This window comes from Erithacus rubecula (assembly GCF_903797595.1).
Source record: "Erithacus rubecula genome assembly, chromosome: 18".
NCBI lineage: Eukaryota > Metazoa > Chordata > Aves > Passeriformes > Muscicapidae > Erithacus > Erithacus rubecula.
Genome location: NC_136670.1, coordinates 6,157,882 through 6,182,564, shown reverse-complemented (window position 1 = coordinate 6,182,564; position 24,683 = coordinate 6,157,882). Strand labels below are relative to the sequence as shown.

The 24,683-nt window shown below is 49.6% G+C and overlaps 1 protein-coding gene across 3 annotated transcripts; it reads left to right on the top strand.

Annotated features, from left to right (window-relative positions):
• The first annotated feature begins 217 nt into the window (after positions 1–217).
• Positions 218–18,717, top strand: HNF4A (hepatocyte nuclear factor 4 alpha). Of its 3 annotated transcripts, none has more exons than XM_079321948.1 (10): positions 218–506; positions 3,790–3,967; positions 5,681–5,775; positions 7,776–7,882; positions 10,369–10,528; positions 13,314–13,397; positions 13,902–14,057; positions 14,321–14,557; positions 15,176–15,298; positions 15,936–18,717. In XM_079321948.1, the coding sequence occupies exons 1-10, from the start codon at positions 392–394 to the stop codon at positions 16,076–16,078; spliced, it is 1,398 nt and encodes a 465-aa protein (XP_079178074.1). In that variant the 5' UTR covers positions 218–391; the 3' UTR covers positions 16,079–18,717. The 3 variants fall into 3 exon arrangements, with proteins under 3 accessions (XP_079178074.1, XP_079178073.1, XP_079178075.1); XM_079321947.1 differs by having other exon boundaries at positions 222–506; positions 10,369–10,524; positions 13,310–13,397; positions 15,936–18,715; XM_079321949.1 differs by having other exon boundaries at positions 229–506; positions 3,793–3,967; positions 10,369–10,524; positions 13,310–13,397; positions 15,936–18,712.
• Positions 18,718–24,683: the final 5,966 nt, after the last annotated feature.

Below are 24,683 nucleotides of genomic sequence, written 5' to 3'. Positions count from 1 at the left end.
TTTCCCACCCCAGGTATAAGTAAGAGCAACACCAGCAGCTCAGCATCAAGGTCAATAGCTCCTGGTGAGTGTCTGCAACCAGGAGCCAGGATCAGAAACACCTTGAGATTCAATAATAAACAGTCAACAAGAATCACTGCTGCTCCACCAGAAAAAAAAAAAAAAAAAAGAAACAGCTTAGTATTCAGCAATGAGATGATTAAAGATTAACCCCCTGCCTCCTGCCTCCACCCCTCTGGGACTATAGGCCTTGAGGCTCAGCAAATCCTTTCAGAGAAAAATCTGAATTAAAAGGCAGCAGGTAGGGGACGCAGCGAAGGCAGAGGAGGCAGGAGGGCCAATAGGCTGGGCCAAGGGGATCGGGACAATCTGGCCCTGTTTGCCCAGGATAATGCGCCTTTCCAAAGCCCTCATAGACATGGAGATGGCAGATTACAGCGCAGCGCTAGACCCAGCATACACCACCCTGGAGTTTGAGAACATGCAGGTGCTGGCCATGGGCAATGGTGAGTCCCCTCTGTCTTCTCCCCTCTGCTGGGTGGGATGAGCCAGGAGCTGCAGGAGGAGAATTCCTGGGGTGGCACAAAAATGTTCCTGGGGAGGGAAGGGCTGTCAGTGGGAGCTCGTAGGGGAAAATAGAGGGGGAGAGCAGAGCTGTGTTTGGTATGGGTGGGATGGTGTCCTGCAGCCCAGAGCCCTCGGCAGCAGGCACACACCAGGAGCTGGGTGGAACGAGAGATCCCCTCCAGACATTCAGCCCAGGGAATGGGGCTGGGGCTGAACATGGTGGGGTCTGCCAGACCCCAGCAAATAATTCCTGTGTGAAGTGCTGGTTCACCAGACACACTGACCCTGTGTCTCCAGAGCCAGTCCCTGGAGCAGAAAGGCACTTAGCACCTGGCAGGGGTGAAAATCACTATCAGAGGTGATTTAGGCACTGCTGCTCAGCTGCTGTGAGGCCACAGCCCTTCCCCAGAGCAGTGCTGGCGTGTGGGGTGGCATCCCCTTTCCTGGCTCAGCCCCCAGTGAGAGGGACAAGGGGACCTGGAGGGGATAGACAAATGCTCCCATCCCTTCAGGAGGGCAGCATCACACTTAACCCTGCAGAATTCACAATGCTGGCCCACCTATTTGGGGACTGAAGAGCCTGGGTGATTAAATGCTCGGAGATAACAAGAGACTCCTCTCCAGGTCCCCCCTGAAGTCTCTCTAAATATGAGGTTAATGACCAAATGAAGCCACAGAAAGGATCCCTCTGAGCCCTCTCCCCCCATGTGCTGTGTCACCAGGGCTGCTGGGCACCTCTGTCCCAGGAGGGCTGTGCTGGCTGTGTGGGCTCCTCCATCACAGCCTGTGTGGGTCTCCCCTGGGTTATGGCTCTGCTCTGTCAGGGATGTGACACTGTGGTGCCAGAATGGCTCTGCTATGCAATAACCCCCTACCACAGCCCCTTCTCCACTCCTAGGGGCTGCTGCTACCCATTCAGGTGCCTGGGGGCTAAAAATCACCCCCTTGGCTCTGCTGAAATCCATCTGGACACCCTGGGACAAGCCCAGCCCTTGCTCTCTCTGTGCCCCTCTCCCACCCAGCAAGCATCTGCGGGAGGGGCTGTGCCCCACCCTCCCCAGCCCCAGGGCTCCAAGGAGCAGAGGAACAGGATAATTTCCTGTGACAAGATCCAGTGTGACACTCCAGGGTGGATGAGTCATCTGGGGCAGACACACCAGCTCCTCTCTGCTGGGCCAGCTCCAGGACAGGGACAGCCCCTGCTGGCGGGGTGGTTTTGGTACTGCAGCAGCCCTGGAGGACACACCTCCACCTGCAGGACCTCCACCTGCAGGACCTGTGCCTCTTTTTCTGGCCAAGGGCTGCACCAGAGCCCAGCCATGCCCTGCACAGCTCTGTAGCTCCAGCCCCAGGGCAGCTCTCAGCAGGGACCAAATTTGCCTCTCACAGGCAGAATGCATCCCATGCTCAACAGGCTCAGGGACCTCTTGAGCAGCTCCTGTCCTAACACAAGGCTCAGCTGTGAGGTCTCAGTCAGATTTTTTCTTTCCTCCATTTACCTTAACTCCAACCACTTGGTTGTAGCAGCCAGAGCCCACGTTTTTGGCACATATTTGGCAAAATAAACTTAATTGGAAAATTATCCATTAGGCAATAATTTCATTGTTGTTGACTATTAGACTGAGATGTTGCAATTTCTTTGGTAAGAGTGCCAGTTTTTCAAGTTCTATGTTCATCTGATTACAGCATGATAGTTTGCTAAAAAGGGATTTATCTGGGCTTTCACAGATATACAAGTAATGGGATTACAGACAGATCAGCTCTTCCTCTCACATCTAAGACTTATGTTTAGCTGAAACTGGGAATTTGACTTTCCTTTTGAAGTGACCTGCATTCAGCTGAGCCCTGGGTATATAAATGGAGGAAGGATGTTTTCAGGAGCAAGCTGCTCTCAAGGACAAGAGAGAGCCAGGATAGCCTTGGGAGAGCTCAGGGCTTTGGGAGTGGAGACAGGAGCTTTGCTCTGTATGGAAGATGCTGCAGAGGTAGGGGAGGCTCAAGAGCCCCTGTGCTCACTCACTGCTGGTTCTGTACCAGTTACTCCTGCTGAGGGGTGGCATGAGCAGGATGTGCAGCACCTGCTCAAATACTATTTTCTCTGCAAAATAGGAGCTAAAAATGCAGTTCTGCCCCAGCCAGACTTGCCTTGGCTCCCCAGCACCCACAGCTGGGCCACACCAGCCCTTCTGCTGTCCCAGCTGTGGCCCATCCAGGGTGAGCCTTAACTGAGTCCCTACAAAAACCCAGAAATCAGGGGCCAATAGAGTCAAGCATTAAAAATCCCAGTAGGTTTCTATGGCTTTGTAGATCCTGAGCATGATTTGTGACTGGCATTTCCACTGAGGGAGGGGGATGTGCCTGTGCTGACACAGAAAAACCTCCATGGGAGGGGACAATTAGATCAACTGAATTAAGGGCTGATCCCTTCAGCCTTGAGGTTTGTTTGGCTTGCTGGAGGGGTTTAGTGTAGCCCTTGTATGGTTTTTAGCCTTTCAGATGTCCTTTCCTTCAGAGGCTGCTGCAATTCCCTGTCCTCAAAAAAAAGCCCTGAAAGTCCCAGCCCCCCTTGGTCTATAAGGACTGCAAGACAAGTCAGTGTCCACTGTGATCCTACCAAACTCTGGAAGATACCCAGCCTACAGCCTCCATGCCAGTGACACCTTTTCCCTTTAATCAGTCCTTCCTTGCATGGGCAGCCTTTGCCCACACGAGTTTTCCAACTGAAATAGTTTGAGTTTGTTATTTACCTAAAGTCCTGCTTTCCCAAAGAAAGGCTGTGCAGGCTGGAACTCAGTGCCTGGAGAGGGGAACTATTCACCTCATCTACTCAGGGCTGTCCTGGGCTCTTTCAGTGCTGTAACACAAACACCTCCCTAATAAATCAGCTGCTCACCCTGAGCTGTAATACCTCAGCTTTAACTCTGCGTTTTTCCCTGGCCACACAACTGCAGCCCAAAGTGTCTGCAAAACCCCGAGGAATTTTGGCTCTGCAAATGAGCTTCCACTTTATCTGAAGGCATTGCTGCAGCCATGCATACAGGAAGTTTTAGTGCACCCAAAATGCAATTATTTAAGCACTGAGAGGTGATGCACACCTCTCTGACTGACCCCTGCCACACAGCCAGGCTGCAGCTGCCTGGTTCCTCCAAGAGCCTCACTGATAGCTCAGTTAGCAAATGTTGGTTGTCTCACTGTCTCCTCCGTGCCGTGTGCCTCCCCAAGCAGACACGTCTCCGTCGGAAGCAGCCAGCCTGAGCAGCTCCAGCAGCATCGGGGTGAGCACGCTGTGCGCCATCTGCGGGGACCGCGCCACGGGCAAGCACTACGGCGCCTCCAGCTGCGATGGCTGCAAGGGCTTCTTCAGGAGGAGCGTCCGCAAGAACCACATGTACTCCTGCAGGTGAGGGCAGCGGCACGCACACACACACAGGCACAGCAGCCACCCATAGATCAATGGCAAAGCCCGCTAGGTGCAGCAGCGTGGCCCTTCATCCTCCTCATCCTCCTGCGCTTTCCCTGATCTGCGCCCTCGGCTGGGAGGAGTCAATGACTGCCCCGACTTTGGGACTGAGCACTGGGTAAAGACCCTGGGAAGTCCTGCCCCATTCTTTAGGAGCCAAGCACGTGTTTTTGCAAATGTTTATGGCCAGCTATTGATGGGGCCAGCAAGCAGCAAGTTGCCAGGGAAGCCTCATTTCAGGGATTTAGCACCCCACTGCTCAGTGCCCTGAGTGCAGCACAACCTTGCCCACTCTCCATTGATGGAGAGGATGTGTGTCTGCCATCCAGCTACAGTGCTGTCACTGCCTGGTACATGACACAACACCAACAGGGGCCGCACAACATGCACCTTTCTGAGGATGTTGCTCCTGAAACTCACCCACTGCACTCTTGCCGTTGATGGCAGCCCATGGCTCTCCTGTGCCATCAGCAGCTCTGACCTGCTTGCTGTGAGCAACTCACATGTAGAGTCACAGAGGAAAGTGAAGAATCCTCAGTTCACAGTGTCTAAATCCCTAATCCTGGTGGCCTGACAACCACCTGGAGAACATGAAGAGTAACATAAGTTGAAAACCTGAGTGACAGAAGGAAGCCCCAGGTTTCTGAGTGCCTGTGAAACACACCATCATTTGCACCCCAGGTTATTTAAGGTGGCTGCCCAGGGAGCCCCCTCCCCACAACTCCATCAGAAAAGCCAAGGTGCCTAGTTCTTTGGAAGCATTTTAAAAGCTGATTTAGGCATCCATTTAGGCAAATCATGGCTTGGGGGTTTTAAAAAGCACAGTAGAAGGAAGCCTTTCCAAAAACTACAGAATTCAGCATGGCTGGGAGCCCTTCTCCAGCTCTCTACTCCTTTGTCTTTACTCTGCAAGCTGGATCAATCTGCTGTAAATTAGAGCAAATTTGCAAGTGAAATTCATGCTGCAAGTGGCCACCAGGCTTGTGAGTCACACATGGGAGGAGATCAGTGTTTTCGCCACCATGTGCAGAGGATTTGGTGACTCAAGCCTGGAGGGAAGGAGCTGGTTGCTTCCCAAGTCCTCTCTGAAGTGCAAGTGACAGCAGTGCAGTTTGCACACCAGCAATGCTGTCCAGAGGTCAAAAACAACTTCTGAGAATCCCAGACACAGCCCTGGAGAGATGCAGGGACTTAAACTGACTTCTTAACCTCACAAATGGGCTACTACAACCTTCCACCTCTTTTTAAAATTCAAAATAAAGGCATTCTTCCTGCCATTCTACTGAGATCTAACTTACAACAAGTAGCTTCTAAGTTGGTTCTGATGCTCCTAGATCACACTTTTAACTTCCCTGGGGTTTGTTAGTCCACTATGGACATCCTATCCCTAATGATTACCAAAGAAGACCAGCAGCCTGAGCTCCTGCATGTGACTCAGTTTTAGTCTGTCCTTATGGAACATCCAGAGGTGGAAGGGAGAGCTGAGAAGTTCGGTGCAAAAAAGAAACCACAGGCTAAAATCACAGGCTAAAATCCTTTCTCAGGGTGAGCCTCTGGGCTCTGAGCTTGGGGCTTGGCTTGGGTCTCTGTCCTGTCCTGTCTTCAGGCTCAGTCTTGCTGCTCCTCACACCTTTCTTTCTTTCTTTCTGCCAGGTTTAACAGGCAGTGTGTGGTAGACAAAGACAAGAGAAACCAGTGCCGGTACTGCAGGCTGAAGAAGTGCTTCCGAGCAGGGATGAAGAAGGAAGGTGGGTGACTGTGGCTCTCCCCCAGCAGCACTCCCAAATGTTTGAGGGAGCCCTAGGCTGGTCCCTGCCAGGTGCACACCTGCCCAGCCACCTTAGCCCTGTCTTCCCTCCACAGTGCTCTGCTGGGCACAGATCCTGACCCCAGTTCAGGGGGATTCAGGGAGACTCCATGCCTGCATCTCAGAACTGCCCGTGCTTGTGCACACAAATCACACCCAGGGCTCTTCAGCTCCCTTGTGCTCACACTGACACAGACATCACCTGGGCTCCACACAGCCAGTCCATTGCAGGGGGTTGGGAATGCTTCTCTACATCACTGAGGAGCAGAAACTGCAAAGCAGGTCTGTACATTTGGAAAGACTTTGGTAAAACTGCTCCAAGTGCTGTTGTCCCTGACTGACCACAAAACCCACAACTGGGTAGGTGAGTCCAGCAAAAGTCACATTGACATTTTGCACCTCTTTTTCCTGATAGATATATAGGTTCTTGCTGACCCTCTGCAGAGAGGCAGTGAGTTTAGTTTAGTTTCAGCCACAGCAGAGGGAATCCAGGGTAAAGTGGAGCATTTTTGCTATTTAACTGTATGAAAATATTGGAGATATCCCTACATGACCCATGCTCATCCCTTCAGCTTCCCTGCCTCCTTTCAGCCCTTACAATTCCCCATGGCAGGATTGTCCCCTTGTTTAGCCCTGTTTTGAGAAGTGGCAGGAAAACCTGGTGGCCTTGGTGGTGGTTAGTGGAGGGACAAACTGCCATTAGCAGAGGCATCCCCCAGAGCTCACCCCACTCATGTCTGCAAAGGGATAATGGGATGCATTTGGCCCTGTTATTCTATACAGGGAAATTAAATCCCATGCTCCTCCCAGTTCACAGCTTCAAGGAGAAACTTTGGAGTAAGTACCAGTGGTACATTGGTGGCTGCAGAAAGACCTCTGAGCAGGAACATTTATCCCCTGTAAAAGGGGATGAGTTATCACATGCAACTTTTCTTGACTTTTCCTGAAGAATATAGGAATCCTCCTCTCCATGCAGCTCATCCCCTGCCAGAGCTGTGCTGTTGTCTGTTAATATTCAATAGAAGTTACATTAGGTGCATGACCAGCTAATACTGAGCAAACATTTGGAAAACATCATGGCGTGACTGAACTCGGGGGCCTGCCACTGATAACAAGCAGCATAACCTTGAGAGCTCCTATTTACAGCCGCTGACTGCAGGGCTTTTCTCCTGGCCCTGCCTCCTTATTGCTTTTTATCAGGCAGATTTATACATCAAGAACGTATCAATGCAGAGAGCCACCAGCCCAAGGCAAGGACTTGCTGTTTCCCCTGCCATGGGTCAATGGCTTATTTCAGCAGATGGCTTTGAGTGGTGTGGCCAGGGTGAGTTATGGCCAGCCCAAGCCTCATGACAGACAGAGCAGGCAAATCCTGGGGTCAGACCTGTCCTGGGATGCTTTTACAATAAGGTGTGAGAGAGCTCTTTTGCTCTGGGTGGATATGCAGGAGCAGTTCTGCACTTCCTTATTGTAGTTGAGACAGAATTTTTCCAACTACACCTACCCAGTTCAACAGCTTCCTGAATGGAGCTCACAGGAGTCGTGTGGGCAAGGAAACCTTGCAGATACTTCTCCATTTCACACATCAGCTTTGGGCTGCCTACATGAGCATGGCCACCGTTTCAAACCCCATATCATGAAATCAGAAAACTCAGATCCTTTGCCAGGAAATTTTCCCCACTGAGCTCTACAGGTGTTTGGGTTCTGAATCACCCCCATCCCTGGAAAGCCTAACAAAGCAAAAAAAGAAATCAGATCCACCAGATGTAGTCAGCTCTCGCTGGCATCCCATCACAAACCAGACACAGCTGCACCTCCGCCCTGCCTGGCAGGGAAGCTGGGAAACTGCAGCTGAGGAAGGGGAACGCCAGCAATCTGTGCTAGTTTTCAGTGTGCACTGCCATGAACGACCTGCAGCTGAGCCAAAATCCTCTCTTGCAGCTGTACAGAACGAACGGGACCGAATCAGCACCCGCAGGTCAAGTTACGAGGACAGCAGCCTGCCCTCCATCAATGCCCTCCTGCACGCAGAAGCCCTGGCACAGCAGGTACCTCTTCTTTCTTCAGCAAGTACAAAAGCATCAGGCACTAGCTGGCTTGTAGAGCCAGCTGAGTGTTTAATAGCTGAGTCTTCAAATTAGCACCTCTTTTCTAAGTGGCTTAGCTGCCAACTCAACACTGATTTTTCAAAAATCATTTGTTACCTGAAACCATCCCTTTAAATCTCCTTACTCCAGGACTCAGCTGTAACAATATGCAATGATTTGTTTTGCTTTAACGGGACACAGGAAGGCTGGAGAGCCTGATGGAGGAAAATAGAGTGGAATCATTGCAATCTGAAGAGCTGTGGCTGCCCAAGCCCACGAGGGGCTGGCCTTGCATGAGCAGCCTCCCTTCCCATTGAGCTGTTAGGAACTTTGGATTCCTGCACAGTTTCATGAGGAATCAGTTTCCTGCTTGTTTTATGCACATACCTTTTCCAGTGCTTGCTTGAAATTCCCTGTTTCCACTCACATATTGCCAAGATTTGTTTCTTAGAGTGTTCACACTGAAAAGATGACTCTGATTTAAGAGACTGGACACTGCAAAATGTGTACACAGCTCAGCACTCTCTGGGAGGATACAGGACAGGATGGGCACACACAGCCTGTGGGGAGGGTTTGTCTGTCAGAACAAGTGATGAGGATGGAGCTGTGCTGGAGGCAGGAGCTGCCACTCTTCATGGGAGCTGGGAAGAAAAGCACTCTGTGTCCTGGGGAAGATGGACAGGGGCTGAGTTGGCAGTCCATGCTGCTTCAAGGGTCACACTGCCCTGAAGGCTGTCCTGGGAGATGCTCCAGGACAGGATGTGCTCTGCTCTGAGCTCCACATGAGGCTCAGACTGTAAGATCCACTTCCCCAAGGAGGGGATATACCAGAAGGGCCAATCTTGTACAGAAAAAGCACATCCAATCTCATCCCACATCTCATCTTGTCTTATGCAGGCCCTAATATGTTTATATACCCTATAAAAATAAGATTGATGCTGCTCCCAGAGGTGTGAGATAATGGGGTCTGGAGTCACCAAATCTACAAGGGAAGGACATTTCTGGGGCTCAGAGCACTGCAGTGCCATCCCATGTATGCAGGGTCTGCTGATAAAAACTACAACCATGGACAAATCCAGGGGAGTTCCTGCTCTCCCACAGAGCACAGAGAGATTCATTAAACAAGTCAGGCTCCAGCACGGTAATTGGTAACTTTTATGTGCCTGGCTAATTAGAACAAGATACTGCTGAGGAGCTGCTTTCTCCAAGATCTAGGGTCACTCACTCAGAGGTCTTTATTTATTTGCTAAGCCTTCCGGGCCCTCTGATTAGGGAAATACATGGTGAGATTTTTACAATCTTATTTATTCAATAATAGCTGGTGAGCTGGAAAGCCTCCAGGTAATACAACCTGAGGGAAAAAAAAAATGTAGGTGGCATTTGAATTCCATTTCCTTGGGGAGGCTGGCAGGACCCAAGCTGAAAATGCTGGCAGGAATAGGACAGGAAGAGCTGATGTTGTACAAGAGCATAGAGGGCAGGCAGAGGGCAGTGATGGGGTTGAGTTAGTTGCTTACAGAAGCATGAGGATAAAGTAGTGACTAAGGGCAAATTTTTAGATGGCCTGGGTGAGCAGCTATGCATGAGAACCAGGCAGGAGGTTGGGAGCCTGGTTTGGGGGAGATCTTTTGTCCAGCTCTGTGTGACAGTACTTGCAGAGTTGTCAGATTTGTCCTGTGCAAGTGAACTGGCAATCACAAAAAATTCACCATGTAACAAACGTGACCTGTGTTGTGGGCATGTTTGCACTTGCCCAGTTTTGCCAAAAGCACCTAAAAGCCAATGGGGGGGTGGGAGACTGTTATCTTTAAAGTCTGTCTTTAGCTATTCAAAGTGGGTGATATCAAATGCTGATGACCTGGTGCTCACAGGGAGCAACCCAGACCTAGACAGCTGTGGCCTGGTGTGCTCTTGATGACCCAGGAGAGGAGCAGAGCCTGCTTGCCTCCCGTGGAAAGCAGACACAGCAGCTCTGGCCAGGCACTGCCTCTGGAGCAGGGTGGAGGGGGAGCAGCTCTCTGTGCTTTGGTGGGACCAGGCAGCTCATGCAGCAGCACTGGATGTGTCCTTTCTGCTGGTGAGGCTGACTGCCACACAAGCCCCTCTGTTCCCTCCTGGATCTTGACTGAGCACATTTGTTCAGTGGGAGGAAGATCCTGGATTCAGGAATGCTTCTTCTGTGCTTGCCAGTCCATTCAAGGCATTAAAGTTTATCAAGATGATCCACAGCCTCTGCTCTGCAGTGTTTCACATTCACAGATCCCCAAGCTGATCTCAGTTTAAGTGAGTCTTGTTGGGTCGCCTATTCTGGGAGCTGGGAGTGTGCAATAGAAAAATGTAGTTGTGATTTCTGGAGTCTGTGTCAACACAACCCATGGGCTGGGGATTTTCCTCTCTGTGCTTCCTCTGGGGCACTGAAAGCTGAAGGATCTCTTCTCTCCATCCAGATATCATCCCCAGTTCCCGTGCTCAACGGAGACATCCGAGGGAAGAAGATTGCCAATATTTCTGACGTGTGTGAGTCCATGAAGCAGCAGCTGCTGGTGCTGGTGGAGTGGGCCAAGTACATCCCCCCCTTCTGTGAGCTGCCCCTGGATGACCAGGCAAGTCCCCCCATCCATCCCACCCCTCTGCCCTGGTAAACACAGCAGGGACCCAAAGGCAGCTGAGACCTTCAAAGAAAATGCTCATTGTGCACTCTGTTATCCTGACTGCTGCAGCTGATTGGGAACAGCATCCATACAATGCCAGCACAGGCCAGGCATCCATACAATGCCAGCAAAGGCCACTTGCATGTGCCACTAATCTGCTGATGAGCACAGCCAGATAATGCTGGGGTTGAATTAAGTGGTTATCAGATGAGCATTTTGGGGTCAGCCAGTCATTTATTAATTATGGTTGGCACAGCACTTTGGAAACCTGAAGTGATATACAAATGCTTGGGGTAATCAGAATTAGCAGGAGAGATTTCTGGCTTAAGGTCTGCCCAGAATTTAAAATCTGCTGTCTCTTGATGCTTCCTGCCTAGGGGTGTTTTTATATCCATTCTCCCAGTTTGGAATTTTGAAGCTGAACACTAGTTTACTCCCAGGCAGTAGAAAATCTTTTTCCAGGATTTAAAAAGCAAGAATATATTTAACAGAAACTACTAAAATGACATTTGTGGGTTCCCTAATGAAGGTAAGCATGGTGGGTTTGGTGTCCTCTGTAGAACTGCACTGCAGGATCTCAGGCAGCCTCACAGAGGTACAATGAGAATCCTCCCATGGAAATCTAAATTTCAGAAGTCTGCAGCAGGTGTTGAAGGACATGATGTGTGTCCAGCCTTGAACAGCACATGTGGCAGGGCCAGCACAGGTCCTGTCACAGGTAGGAAGGTGTTTCCAGTCTGTCCAGCCCACAATCCCAAAACCAGCATGTGTTCTCTTCAGCTAGCACCAGCCTCCAGCCCTATTGACCTAGAGGTAATTTTTATATAATGAAGAAAAATAATATCCAGTTGAGAGTATACAGCTGATCAAAACCCCCTAAGTCGTAAATCTGAGCTCTTTGGTAACCACCCAGCAGCACCTAGAGCTCTGGGGAATTCAGTGCTCTTAAAATGGGAGCATGTTTCCTTCTCTTCTATTGTGTGCAAGAGCTAAATGGTTTAAAATTATAAGAAATCTGTTAAATTGCTAAGGAAAATACAATTAATAACTTAGAGAGACCAAAATGGACTCCAAATGCCATTGACTCAGCAAACAGGCTGCAGCCCAGCACAGACCTGGGGCAGCTCTGCACAGCCCAGCAAGGATGTGATCATCCTTGTGCCATTTGAAACAGAGACCCTAAACCTGCAAACTAAAGCATCTACATGAGCTCATTTTACAGTTGTGGGGCTGCAAAATTCCTCAAAGGAGAAAACAAAACCTCAAGATGGTACAGTTTGAACTCTGCCTTCCCACAAGGGAGAGGCTGCTCCACAGGCATGAAATAGATCTCCTTTTGTAGCAAAGATCATACCCAGCCCCTCCTTCTCTCTCTGCACCAAAATGTCAAAACTACCATGTTTGGTGGGGCAAAGCCATTGCATCTCTAAGTTCAAGTTCTGTTTTGCTGTGTTACAAATTCATATATCAAATAAATATCAAATGAAATGGTTTAGCCTTCTTGAAGTAATTCATGTTAACCCTGCTCAAACAAGGACATTTTATGGACACAAAAAATGTGGTTGCAAACTGAACCTTCTTGAATTTTCAGTAGGCAGTAAATTTCTAGGTGAGGGCTTTACTCCCCTATAGGACTGGCAGTTTTTCCTTGTCAAAGCTTTGTCAGGTAGGAAAGCTCAGTTTTGTGCAGCTCTGGTAATTCCAAGCAGCTCAGCTAACACATCCACCCATGTTTGGACAGTGATAGAGGCTAGATTTTGGCATCTAGATAAAGATTCCCCAGTATCATGTGTGCACAGTCTTTTTGCAAGGGTCTCTGTTTATTTTGCATAACCTTTTTTACCATCTGGGAAAAAAAAAACAAAAAAAACCCCTTTCCTAGGCATCAGCGTCTTTCCTAACCACAGCTCTCTTCTATGGGTGATACATTCTCCTGGCATTTCTGGCAGAGTAAGACTTCTCTTGGCTTTGACAGATGTTGAAGATAACACACTGGAAAGGGGGACCATACTTTTCAGCATTTCTCTATTAATGTTTAATGATTGTTTTCTCCAGCAGAAGCTCCTGGCTGGACATTAAGAAGTCTCTGTGTCAGGATGTCCAATCGTTAACTTCTCTTTCTGCCTAAATCTCTGAAATTTTTAACTGCAGGAGGGCAAAAGATTCAGAACATTCTCAGGAGCCACTGGAGGGTGTAAAGTGAAACACTTCAATCATTAACACCAGGGGAGAAAAACATCCCTTTGGCTTTCCTGTCCCCAATTCCTGTGGCTGTGGAGGGGATGCCTGGCCAGGGGGTGACCCCAGCTGGCTGTGGGTTCCCATGGGTGTGATTTCAGTGGGAGATGGGCACAGCCCAGAGGGACAGCAGCTGTCCAACAGCAGGGGACTGTACTGCTCCCCAGTGCCCAGGATGGAGGGTGGTCCCTGGTTCTGCACTTAGAAGTTCTCTGCAAACAGCCCACACTGGTGGCAGGTCCTGAGACAGGTCTTGCTCATGACATGTATCCTGAATATGGGATATTTCAGGAGCTGTCTGCTATCTGCTGGTTCTGCTGGATTTATAACTGGTTTAGCACAGACCTTCTTTTTGTCTCTTTCTCTGCTTGTAATTGAAGAGGGACCCTCAGTCCCTATCCTTGAGTACAGCACAGGAATGCTGAGCTTTCCCTCCTGCATACATGAAATCACAGCTTTGTCTCTGCATCACCCAAATAACTTTTCCCTGCCCTTGCAGGTAGCACTGCTACGTGCACACGCAGGAGAGCATCTGTTACTGGGAGCTGCCAAGAGGTCCATGGTGTTCAAGGATGTTTTGCTGCTAGGTAAAAATTGCACTTCTGCTCCCAGCCCATCTGCTTCTGTGATGCTTCCCTGCTGGGGTGAAGGAGAGGGTGGTTCAGAGTTTGTGGACATCCTTTTTGCAGGGTGGTGGCTTGAGCTGTTCTGTATGTTAGCAAGCCCAGCACAACCTTTGGGTGCAGCTAAGCCTGGCTGACATTGACATCAAGGCCACAACGTGTGGCAAAGTTGGGGATTGTGTGAACACTCATGATTCACCCCTAGGTTTGTGTAAGCAGGCTGTGGTGGGATTGAGAAAAAAGCTCCCACTCCTTGGTCAGCTTTTCCTCACTTGAGTGGCTCCTCTGTACTGAGAAGCTGCTCTGAAAATTCGTAGTGCTCTGAGACAGGGTAAGGGATGAAGGAGGAACTTCTTAATTCCTCCACCCCCAAAATGATCTCAGCACCAGTTACCTGCATTTTGAACTCCTTGTCACCAATGCAATGACAGGGTGACAGTCTGTTTTTTCTTTGCTGTTTTTCTGAAGGAAACGATCACATCATCCCACGGAACTGCCCCGAGCTGGTGGAGGTGAACCGTGTGGCCATCCGCATCCTGGACGAGCTGGTCCTGCCCTTCCAGGAGCTGCAGATAGATGACAATGAATATGCCTGCTTGAAAGCCATCATCTTCTTTGACCCAGGTATGCCCCAGCTTGGTGGGGGTTACCATCACAGGGGCCTAGACTGGATTATGCTGAGTAACACCAGTCTTGAGTTTTTTATCTGGGTCAGCCTGTTCTTAGAGAGGGAGGGGAGAAGTCAGTCTGAGAAGAGGAAAATTGTGTGTCCATCACAGCAGAGATGGGGAACGAGAGGCAGCTCACCTCGGGCTGTGCCCACACTGTGCTGTCAGTGCCAGGCAGCTCCAGGAGAGCAGCCTGCAGAGTTTGCTGTGCTGTTGCAGATGCCAAGGGGCTGAGTGACCCGTCCAAGATCAAGAGGATGCGGTACCAGGTGCAGGTGAGCCTGGAGGATTACATCAACGACCGGCAGTACGACTCGCGGGGCCGCTTCGGGGAGCTGCTGCTGCTGCTGCCCGTGCTGCAGAGCATCACCTGGCAGATGATAGAGCAGATCCAGTTCGTCAAGCTCTTTGGCATGGCTAAGATTGACAACCTGCTGCAGGAGATGCTGCTGGGAGGTGAGTATTGAGGGTCTGACAAAAGGCCTGGTTATTGTCCCCTTGGGACCCTCCTTAGTCACTGCTGCCTATCTAGAAAAGTTAGAGACAGCCAGTCTGCAGGTCAGCCCTTGACTCAAAAATCATCACCCCTGTCCAGGACAGGACTAACCAAGGGTCCTCTACTTGTTTTCACCTAAAGAGATGCATTAGAGAGGCATCTCCAGCCCTCTGCACACAGACAAGCTTTGCTGTGCACCCTCAGACTCCTACCTGGCAGCCATTTCACCAATCCTCCTCTGTCAGAAGGGCCTCATCAAAACAAAAAGTTCTGAAATCTCAAGTTGAAAGAACATCCTAGTGGGACCATCCAATGGGACAAAACAAAATGAGAAGTTCCCACTGTGCTATTCTTCCCGTGGAGGTGTGACTAAGGAATATAATCCTGTATAAGAGGACGTGCAGGCAGCAGGCAGGGGTTAGATAGTTCAAGGCATCCATGGAGAGCAAAGGGAAGGGTGTGCTCCAGTTACCTGTGCACAAGGTGATCATGCACAGAGCCTTGGACCCTTAGGTGCAGCCCATCTGAGCTGTCTGCTCCTGCCACTGTGACAATTAATGTCTTGTGCACGTTCTCAGGCTCGTCGAGTGAAGCGCCGCACGCCCACCACCCCCTGCACCCCCACCTGATCCAGGAGAACCTGGGAACAAACGTCATTGTGGCCAACACAATGCCTCCTCAGATGCACAACGGGCAGATGTGTGAGTACATCCACAGAGACAGGGAGCTCCCAGGAGAAACCAGGGAGTGCCAGGGGAGGTAGTTTCTACCTTGCAAGGAAATCTGCAAGCAAGACAAAGTCTCTGGTAATGAGCGTGTGAGAAATTCCTATGCAGAAAGGAGGGAAAGACAAACAGAGAGGTGGGTTAGGTTAGATTAGATTAGGCCAGACTAACTGATTCAACAAGATCCTCCTTGGCAGACTGTAGCTTTTACATAGCCCTTAAGGGATGAATGATTCTATGCAGAGTTTAGTGAAATCAGTGGAAAGGCTGCCCTTCCCTTGAGTGGTTCAGACACATCTCTGCAAAAACACAGGAGGATCTGGCCCACCACATGGGGCCACCACTGGGGACCTTGTGCTGAGATGACCCTGGCTGACCAAAACTGTGGTTAGTACAAGTTAAAACATCAGCAGCTCCCCTTATTTGATGTTGGTTACTGTGGTTCTCCTGGGCCATCAAACCATGCCTGCCTGTCTGGGCTGCCCTTCAGCAAACACACAAGCCCTTAAAGAGCTTCTGCTGTGCTGACATCTGAACCCTGCATGACTGGGGACAGATCCCAGTGCTGTCAGGTTTGTGAGGCCCTCTTTAAATTTGGTTTCTCTCTCTTCAGCTACTCCAGAAACTCCACAGCCTTCTCCACCCGCGGGCTCAGGATCAGAGCAGTACAAGCTGCTGCCTGGAGCCATTGCAACCGTGGCCAAGCAGCCCACGTCCATCCCACAGCCTGCCATCACAAAACAGGAGGTCATCTAGCAACCCCCACCCCAGCCAGCCTCCTTCAGAGCACCACGTGGGAGAAAAGCCCAAACTGACTCTGCCACTGTGAAAAAAGAAGCCATCCAGAGCTCCCTGGGCACAGACACACGGACTTGCTTCTTGGACTGGCCACCACCAGGAGCTGTCTTCCTGCAGCACGGACAGCATGTGCCATGGGCAGCCCCAGAGACCCAGAACTAAGGCTGAAGCCTTGCTGAAACCCTCAGTCCTTGTCAGGAGGGCCAGATTCCTGACTCCCTATGTGGGGAGGGTGCAGTGACTGGCTGGGGACAGGCTGCTGTCCCACTGCCATCTCAGCACTGGTTCAGCACACTGCAAACAAGCAATTCCCTGTGCCCTGGGAGTGGAGGGAGCAGTTCCCTCCCACAGCCCTGCCAGCCCCCCTGACAGTCCCCAGTCCAACCAGACCTGGTGGAGGTGGAAACTCCACCAGGAGCATCACAGCAGGTGAAGCTCATGGGGTTTGCCCAGGCAGCACTGCCAGAACTGCTCCTCAGCCTTGGCTAGTCCCATGGCTTTGTGTGGTGTCACCCTCCAGCACACTAAGCCCCCCAGCCAGATCTAACAAATCTTTTCTACTGATGCTGGGGCAAAGTGTGGCCCCCCAAGGTACTCCTCTGTTTGCATCCCTCTGCCTCTTGAGGGTTTTTGATATTTCTGTGCCATGCCTGCCCTCTCAGCACAGTGCTCAGAGAGGCAGCCACTGCCAAGCCCTTCCCCTGCACCTCTCACTGCCCCCTGGAATCTGAGGGACCATGGGATTCCAGAGACTTCAGCTCATGGGATAGGGTCACCCTTTACAGCCTGGCAGCACTGCCCAAAATACCACTGGCCCAACTACTGCTTCTCAGCAGCCAGAAGACCACTGGATGCCTATTTGGAAGGAAATGGGGGAAAGATGTAGGAAAGGGAGAGACCTATGGGGTGAGAAGAGCTTGAGCTCACAGACTGGACCAAGGTCTTGAGCTTTCTAAGTGCTGGGAGCATTGGGACCTAGGATCTCAGTTCAGACCCAACTTTAATGCCACACAATCTGCTTTTCCAGAGCAGTGCCACTCCTTCAGCTTGGAGTGAGTGGCTGATAACAGATTTATAGGTCTTCATAACACGATAAGATTTCGTTATGACTCCTTCAGACCCCTGAGTGTTTAAGAGCACCAACCTCAAAAAATACAATTCTTTGAGAAATGCAACAGAGGTCAAGCAATTACCCTGTTTCACCCAAGCCTCTTGGGTCTGCCCACCCTGCCCTGCTCCCTCCTGCCCCTGTCCCTGTTCCTCTGTGCCTGCCTGTGCCCAAACCCAGCAGGTCTGACCTTTTCTTCACAGCTGAAAGCAGGAGAGGAGCCCTCCCCAGAGCCCTGAGTCCCTGCTGGCCCCTGGAGAGGATGAGGATGGTGGGGCCATGGCTGCCAAGAGGTCTCTGGTGGGCACAAACCTGAGCCAGCTCAGCCAGAGGAGCTGCAGGTCTGTCCTTATTTCCAATGCAAAATGCATCACCTCGTGCTGGTGGTGTCAGAGCTATTGTCTGCTCTCAGTGCTGGTGGCATCGTACCAAGTAATTTATTGCAATGATGAATCCAATCATTTTCTGTAAATTATTTTGTAAATCACATTGATTATTTATAATTGGGAGATTAAATGCAAAAAAAAAAAAAAACCAACCCAACCCTGTAATAACCAGGCTGTCTTTTTCAACTGCAGCAACCTTTTTTCCTGTATGTAGACAGAATTGCCAGGAATTCTTTTTGGTCCATTTGCACCAAGTATTCCTTAATATTGTACATTAATTTTTGCTGGTTTCTACCTTCCAATGGAAACAGAAGACTATTTCTTCTCAAGAGTTTGTATTCATTTAAAAAAAAAAAAAAAGAAAAAAAAAGAAAAAAAGTAAAATAAATGCAAAAATTTTTTTCTAACTTTTCCCAGACAGATGGATTTCTTTCTTCTGGGAGGATTTATTTTAAATCAAGGGGCTAACCTCCCTATTGGTCTGAGCACAAAGCATATGTGTATGGAGAAAAAAGCCCAAACAAGTGTTTGATGCTGTTGCCAGCTGTCACTATTTCCTGGCAAGCCCAGTGCTAGCTGATGTCTGTCCTGAAGCCACATGTGCTGGAATCATAAGATTGAAAGACAATCCCAATTTTCATTAAAAGAAAAACAAACATGAGGAATAAATATTTGCTTTCATGATTCTGGGGAGCTTAAAGGCTTGAAGTAACCACATTCTGAAAGCCAAGCAAAGGAAACTAAAATATGTTATTCACCTTTCAAACATTTTCATTTTTATGTCCCCTCTTGCATTTCAAAGGTAATTTCTGAGCACTTTGGGGTGGGTGATTGTCCTTTTTTTCCAACACAGCCACCCTACTGTTGGCAGCAGGTGGGAACCAGACTGAGCCAATGGGGCACAGTAAGATGATCAAGTGAAAATCAATTTATCACTGGTTGTAAAGGTGAAGAAATATGCTGGCAATTAGAGAAGGCTCTTAATGACCTGCTTTTCTGACCACAGGAGCCTGTGCTCAGCTGTAGCATGCCCAGGAAGAGAACAGGAGGAGGGGAGAGAGGTGTAGATGGCTGTAAAGATTAGGTCTCTGGGAAGGAACAACATCCAGCATTTTCAGCTCTGTCTGCAGGAGCTGTCCCCCATGTTCCCCCATCTCCTGCCTCTGATGAGAATTGAGGTGGGCAGTCTCATCCCAGGTACCAGGGATGAGAAGCAGCCCGTTGCTTTCCATCCAAGATTTCCCATCCCATTAGCACATCCAGTGGCTTCCCAGTGAGAGTCATGCTGGTGAAAACTGCCAGCAGGGATGAGATCCTGACTGCTTGGGGACAGTGTGGAGGCAGCATTTAGAGCTGGGAGTCAAGGACCTGGGAGAGCAGGACAGATCTCAACCAACCTGCCCTCACTAGCTGTGCACCTGTGGTGATCCAGAGCCCCAGCACCTCTGCTGAATGCCTGAACAAGGACAGCCACAGGACATGTTATCTCAGCACACACAGGACTGAGTGGTTAGTCCAGCCAAGAGAAAGAAAAGGAGTTCGTTTATTCTTTTAATGTGGGATAAAAAAATCCTGGGACTCCTCTGTTGTGATTCATGGTTGTTTTTACCTGGGTATATGCCCTAAAAACTCCATATATGTAATATCAAATCTTTGAAGCAATAAATTCTCCTGGACTCCTTCCCATGAACTGCTCTATCAAGGTTGCCCTTTACCTGGTTAATCTTAAATCAGTGCAGTTCCTACAGGAGATTTCTTATTGCTGAATTCAGCTCACTTAGGAAAAAAATCCCATGAACTGTCCCAGAAGCAACCTTGTCCTTAATTGGCATCCTTGATCCCAACTCTCACCTATTTCATCACTCCAGCCTGGAATCATCCTGGAACACTGCTCTTGCCTCTCGTGGGCTGTGTTTTGCCCTGCTGGGTTCCTGGAGCCTACAGGCCATGTCCCATGTCACAGCAATCTGAGGATTGCCCTTCGACACACAACTTCCCTGACATTGTTTTTGAACACAAGAGCTTTCTGTGCCTGCAGCTCAGCCTAGGGATGATTTCCTGGAGAGCACTATCTCCGGGAATCTTTTCATCATGTCCAAGCAAAGATCTGTGAGAGTGGTATTTTTAGGTCCTTTGGCCACTATGAAATGCATTCTTTTCATATTCCTTATATAACTTCCATCTGAAAGAGCCAGCAGGCTATGGAGCCTTTTCCACAGCTTTCATATCTTAGGGGGAGGGGGGGGAAAAAAAGGGCAAACAACTTTTATGGCCTGCATATCATCTCTGACAAAAGCAACTATTGCTGTTATTAAACTCACAAGTGCACACACAGGCACAGATAGTCATGAACACCAAGAGGCAGCAGGGACAGCTCAGCAACGTGGCACTGCTGAGCCAGGCAATTCCATGTGCCAGGCTGGCCAGCTCCCTCTGGGCTTAATGCAAATATCACCAACCAGCTGGGGAGCTCAGGCCACACACTGCACAGGTCCTTTCCTCTCAGAGAGCAATGGGGAGGTGTGGGTATGTCTAAAATCCCTCTCCCCATTCCAACTTGAGGTGTGACCCTGACAATCATAAACACACCTAGTACCTGAAAAGTTCCCAGCCAGGACAATAAAAATGGCAATATATTGTCAGCTTTATTATGTGAGAGTGAGCAGGAGAGCTTGGCACAAACATCTCTGCAGTCATGACCTGCAGTTCAGTGTCCTGGGAGAGAGAACAGAGTGCTCCCAGCACAAACCCAGGGAAGAAGAGCTCTCAGTCTAACAGAGTAAGCCAGGCTTACTCTGGCTTTGGATCTGGAGGGATGCCAGGCTTGCCTGATCATGACCAAAATCCTCCAGAGGCCTGAGGGCACCCCTCACCTGGAGTTTAGTTGTGATTCCCCAGCTCCTCTTAGAAACTGCTCTGGGTGCAAGAAACAACACAAGAGCTGCCTGAGAGAATGCCTGGATAGACACCCAGCACAGAAAGCATCCCAAATCAGACAGGAATTCCTCTCTGCTGCTGCCAACCCAGGTGTCAGCACTGGCTGGAACATGACATGTTCTCCCTCACTGGCTGGGAAAGTCATTACAATAAAGTAACTCATAATACTCAATTCCTTTCCAGGACTCTCCAGAACGTCACTGTGCCTTAAAAACACTTTTTAATTAATCCCGCTGATGGGTCACTTACCATTAACCACTGGCACAGAGCACACTGGCTCATGCATAGCCTGGAATCCACTCAGAGCTGATTTGCAGCCACTGAGAAAAGAGCTTGAGGCAGAAACAGCAAAGAAAAACCTTAGTGCCAAACCCAGAATGGATCAGACCTCCAGCACTTCCAGCACAGATAAAGGATAACCACTGGGATCCCTGCTTCTGAGTGGGTTTTAGCCCTCTCTTAACCATTTTCTAAGGTGTGGGATTAGAGTGGCACTTTCTCATCTGTGAGAGCACACGGGAGACCTGCTGTGCTGCACGGCCATTGAGGAGGCAGTGGAGACAGCTCCAGCATTCAACACTCTTAATTTCCCATTGAAATCCTATTGTTTCTTACATGCAGCTCCTCCCCTCACAGTCCACCATGCAGCTGCATTCCTTCACCCCAATGATGTGCAAAGACATCACTCAGGGGTTACTCTAAAATCCAGCCCTGCTTCACTGCTTCCCACTGATATATGGGCTTCTGATGAACCCCAGGCTGAAGAGCTGGAGCACCCAGTCCAACCCAGCAATGCTTCCCTCATTCTGCCCCTGGAAAGTACCCTGCACCATTTACCCACTGGTTTCTTGCAGGAGCAAACCTGTTTCTACTGCTCTGACAGCTGCAGCCTGTGCCATGGAGGGTCCCTGGGCAGCCCCATCACAGCCCCTTTCAAGGGTTAATCCTGCCAGGGACCCACCCTGCCTCAGCTGCTCTCCTTCCAGTGTGCAAGAGCTGAAACAGTGAAAGGAAATTCTCAGTTCAGAGCAAACTGGGCGTTGGACTAGATGATCTTTAAAGGTTCCTTCCAACCTAAGTTATTCTGTGATTCTATAAAATTAAACTACAGAAATCCTGTAATATTTGAAACATTCCAAGGTCCTGCCAAGCACATTCCTCACCAAGCTCTTGCAAAAGCACTGCTCATCTTGAAGCTGGTAAAGCCAAGGAGAAGGGAAGTCTTCCCTCAAAGCCTGGGCTGGGTGAGGCCCTGTGTCTGTGTCCCACCACACACTGGGTTTTCTGGGGGTCTGTCAGCCCCTTAGCACAGCTTTATGTGCCTGGGTGGTGGTGCCTGCCTGTGTGCAGCTGCTTTGGCAGCAGATGCTACAGATCTGTGTGCATTTGCACATTAGTGTCTGTTTCCATAGCTGTGCACGTGGGCCTGGGCTGCCATCTGTGCTGGGGAGGGCATGAGCAGAGCAGGGATGGGCCCCTGCAGCCCCTGCAGCCCCTGCTGCTCCCAGCTGAGGCTCCCACCTGGGAGATCCCCTCACACCACCACACACAGGGTGACAGCAGGAACAGAAGCCTGTCCTGGAGGATGCACAGTGGAATATTTATGGTTATTCAGGGCGTATTTTCTTAGTCACTTCACCCTCTGAGCGCAGAGGAATAGCTGCTGGAAGGTATAACAGCCAGGCACCATGTCTGGAGCCCATTATGGCCCTGCCTGGGGTGGTCAGTAGGGACTGCTGCTCCCCTACAGCCCTTTCCTGCAGGAGCAGCAGCTCCTCACACCCAGGCAGACCTTGTCCAGCACTGCAGCACCTGTGGCTCTCTGCTCTGACACTGAGTGCCCAAAAGGGTTCTGTAGTTTGTGGGACTCAGAGGTTCCACCTGCAACCCAAGGACCAGAGCCCCTCCTGGACTGAACTGTTCAGATTTATCTTTATTACAGGACTGTTACGTTTGCACAGTTTAGTGATTTAATATCAGTTTAAAGCCTTCTCTGTGAGCAGTGCTGTTTGAAGTCATGCTCTTGCTTTTCAGCCTCAGCTTGCCAAGACTGTAAAACGTTTATTGCTAATGTTGGAAAATCTTAAAGAAGCCAAGATAACTTTCCCAGGCTGGGTATTAAGACTGGGATTGGATAAGTAAATAAGTGAAGAGTATTACATGGACTTCATTAAATATCAACCAACACCAACAGCCACTCATTTATAACACAACGGCAGAGCATGGGAGCACCCAGGAGCAGAGCTGAGAAAGGGATGAATCACATGTGATAGCAGAGATGAACATGAGAAGGGAGGGATTCCCCACGGGGCTCCAGGTGTGGCTCCCAAGGTCACAACACAGCTCCTGATAAAAACTCCTGCAAAGACTGTTTGGACCTGATGGAGTGGCAGAGTTGGTGGGGTTCATCTCCTCTCAGCTGGGGAGGGTTGTGAGCATGTGGTGCTGCATGTCCTTCTCCCTTCTGATGCAGTGGACAAGGACAAAGCTCTCCTTCCTAGGAAGGAGAATTAAATTCAGGCTACAGCCATCACATCTCCTGGGACTGTCAGTTCCTGGATGTTTGTTTTCAGGTTTTAGCTTGTACTTCCTTATAGGCAGGTTCTGCCTTTAGTGGTTTCAAGTCTCAGGATGCCAACACCAGGAAGAGTAAATTACAGAAGCTCTTGCTACAGTTCCTGTGATTTCCTGTGCCAGTTGAAAATACTCCCCCAACAACCTGGCTTGATGCTTGAACCCCCTCCCTCCATTCACCACCCACTGCTCTCCATGAGTTCAACATTCCTCACATAAGAAAAGCTGAGGTAAGCCAGTCACTTCATTTGGAGACCATCCCCAGATGCTCTTTCACTCCCAGCTCTTCCTCATTGTCCAATATCCTCACTTCTACTTTCCTTCATCATTCTCTCTCACCTCCTCTTGCATTTAATTTAATTTGATTTTCCCTATCTCTCAATTGTTACTGATTCTCCCTTATTTCCTACCCTTCTTATTCCTCAAAACAGAGCTTTATTCACACATCACTCCTTTCAAACATCCTTACTCCTAACACCCTGTTGCAGCAGCCATTAACCAGTCAGGACTGGAACTGTCACCTCCCTGCTAATTTTTCCTCCCTTGTTTGAGAGGTGCAAATTCCAAGCAGATTTTGCAACCTTTAGCATAAATTCCTGTTTACAGCTCTAGTACTCCTCAGCTGTTTGGTGTTTTGAAGCCTTTTCTCACATCAGCAATTAGGTGATCCAGGTGATCCAGGAAATTCTGTCATCCCTTCAGCTGGGAGGCCACAGATCCACCTCCTCAGCACACACCTGGGACACACCTGGCTGCTTGTGTCCCACCTGTGCCGTGCTGCAGGTCTGTGTGCCCAGGAGCTGTAGGAATGGAAATGGGAGAAATGCAAAACCTCTTGTATGAGCACAGGCTGGAATGAATGCATTCCCCTTCCCCGAACAGCTCTCTGCAGGGGGACACCTGTGACAGGTGGCATATCTGGGCTGGCGTATCTCTTACCAGCCACAGTGCCACTGAAACATTTTCTGCTTTGGAAGGGCGAACAATTGGCAGAGAAATAAATCAGAGAAACAAATCCGTGTGCTGCAGAAGGGCCTTGATTCCACTGCAGATTCCTGGGATTCCCACTCTTTGTCCAACTATCTTTGACTCCCTCTCCTGGCTGAGAACACGGGTTACAGCAGGGGAGGAGAGCAGGAGCCACCGTGCCCTAGGGACAGTCCCTGTCCCTTGGTCTGTGAGATCCCCAACACTCCCTTTTAATGCAGCAAACCCGGGAGTCACCATCTTTGACACTACAAATTCCTTGCAGGCAGGTCAGGAATCACCATCACCTCATCTCCTGTGGGATAATACAGTTTTCTGTCCTGTCATAAAACCAAACCAAAGCCAAACTACCCCAAAATTCTCCTTTTATTGACATTTAGTCCTTAAATTCAGGATACAACTGGGTTATCTCTTGGGCCCTGCTTCCATCCAGCTGTGCTTTGAGGCTGGCCAAGCTCTGCTCAGTGACCCCACACAGCTCGGGCTGGCAGGGCCTGCAATGCATAATTTATATATTTTATATATATTTAGTGTATATAGTGTGTATATATATATATATATATATAGTGTA

Excerpts from the sequence above, each read along its gene's own strand:
- HNF4A (XM_079321948.1), top strand. The coding sequence starts at position 392 with ATGCGCCTTTCCAAAGCCCTCATAGACATGGAGATGGCAGATTACAGC. Across the intron at positions 507-3,789 it reads GGTGCTGGCCATGGGCAATG|CAGACACGTCTCCGTCGGAA; the intron begins GTGAGTCCCCTC and ends TGCCTCCCCAAG. Across the intron at positions 14,558-15,175 it reads GCAGGAGATGCTGCTGGGAG|GCTCGTCGAGTGAAGCGCCG; the intron begins GTGAGTATTGAG and ends GCACGTTCTCAG.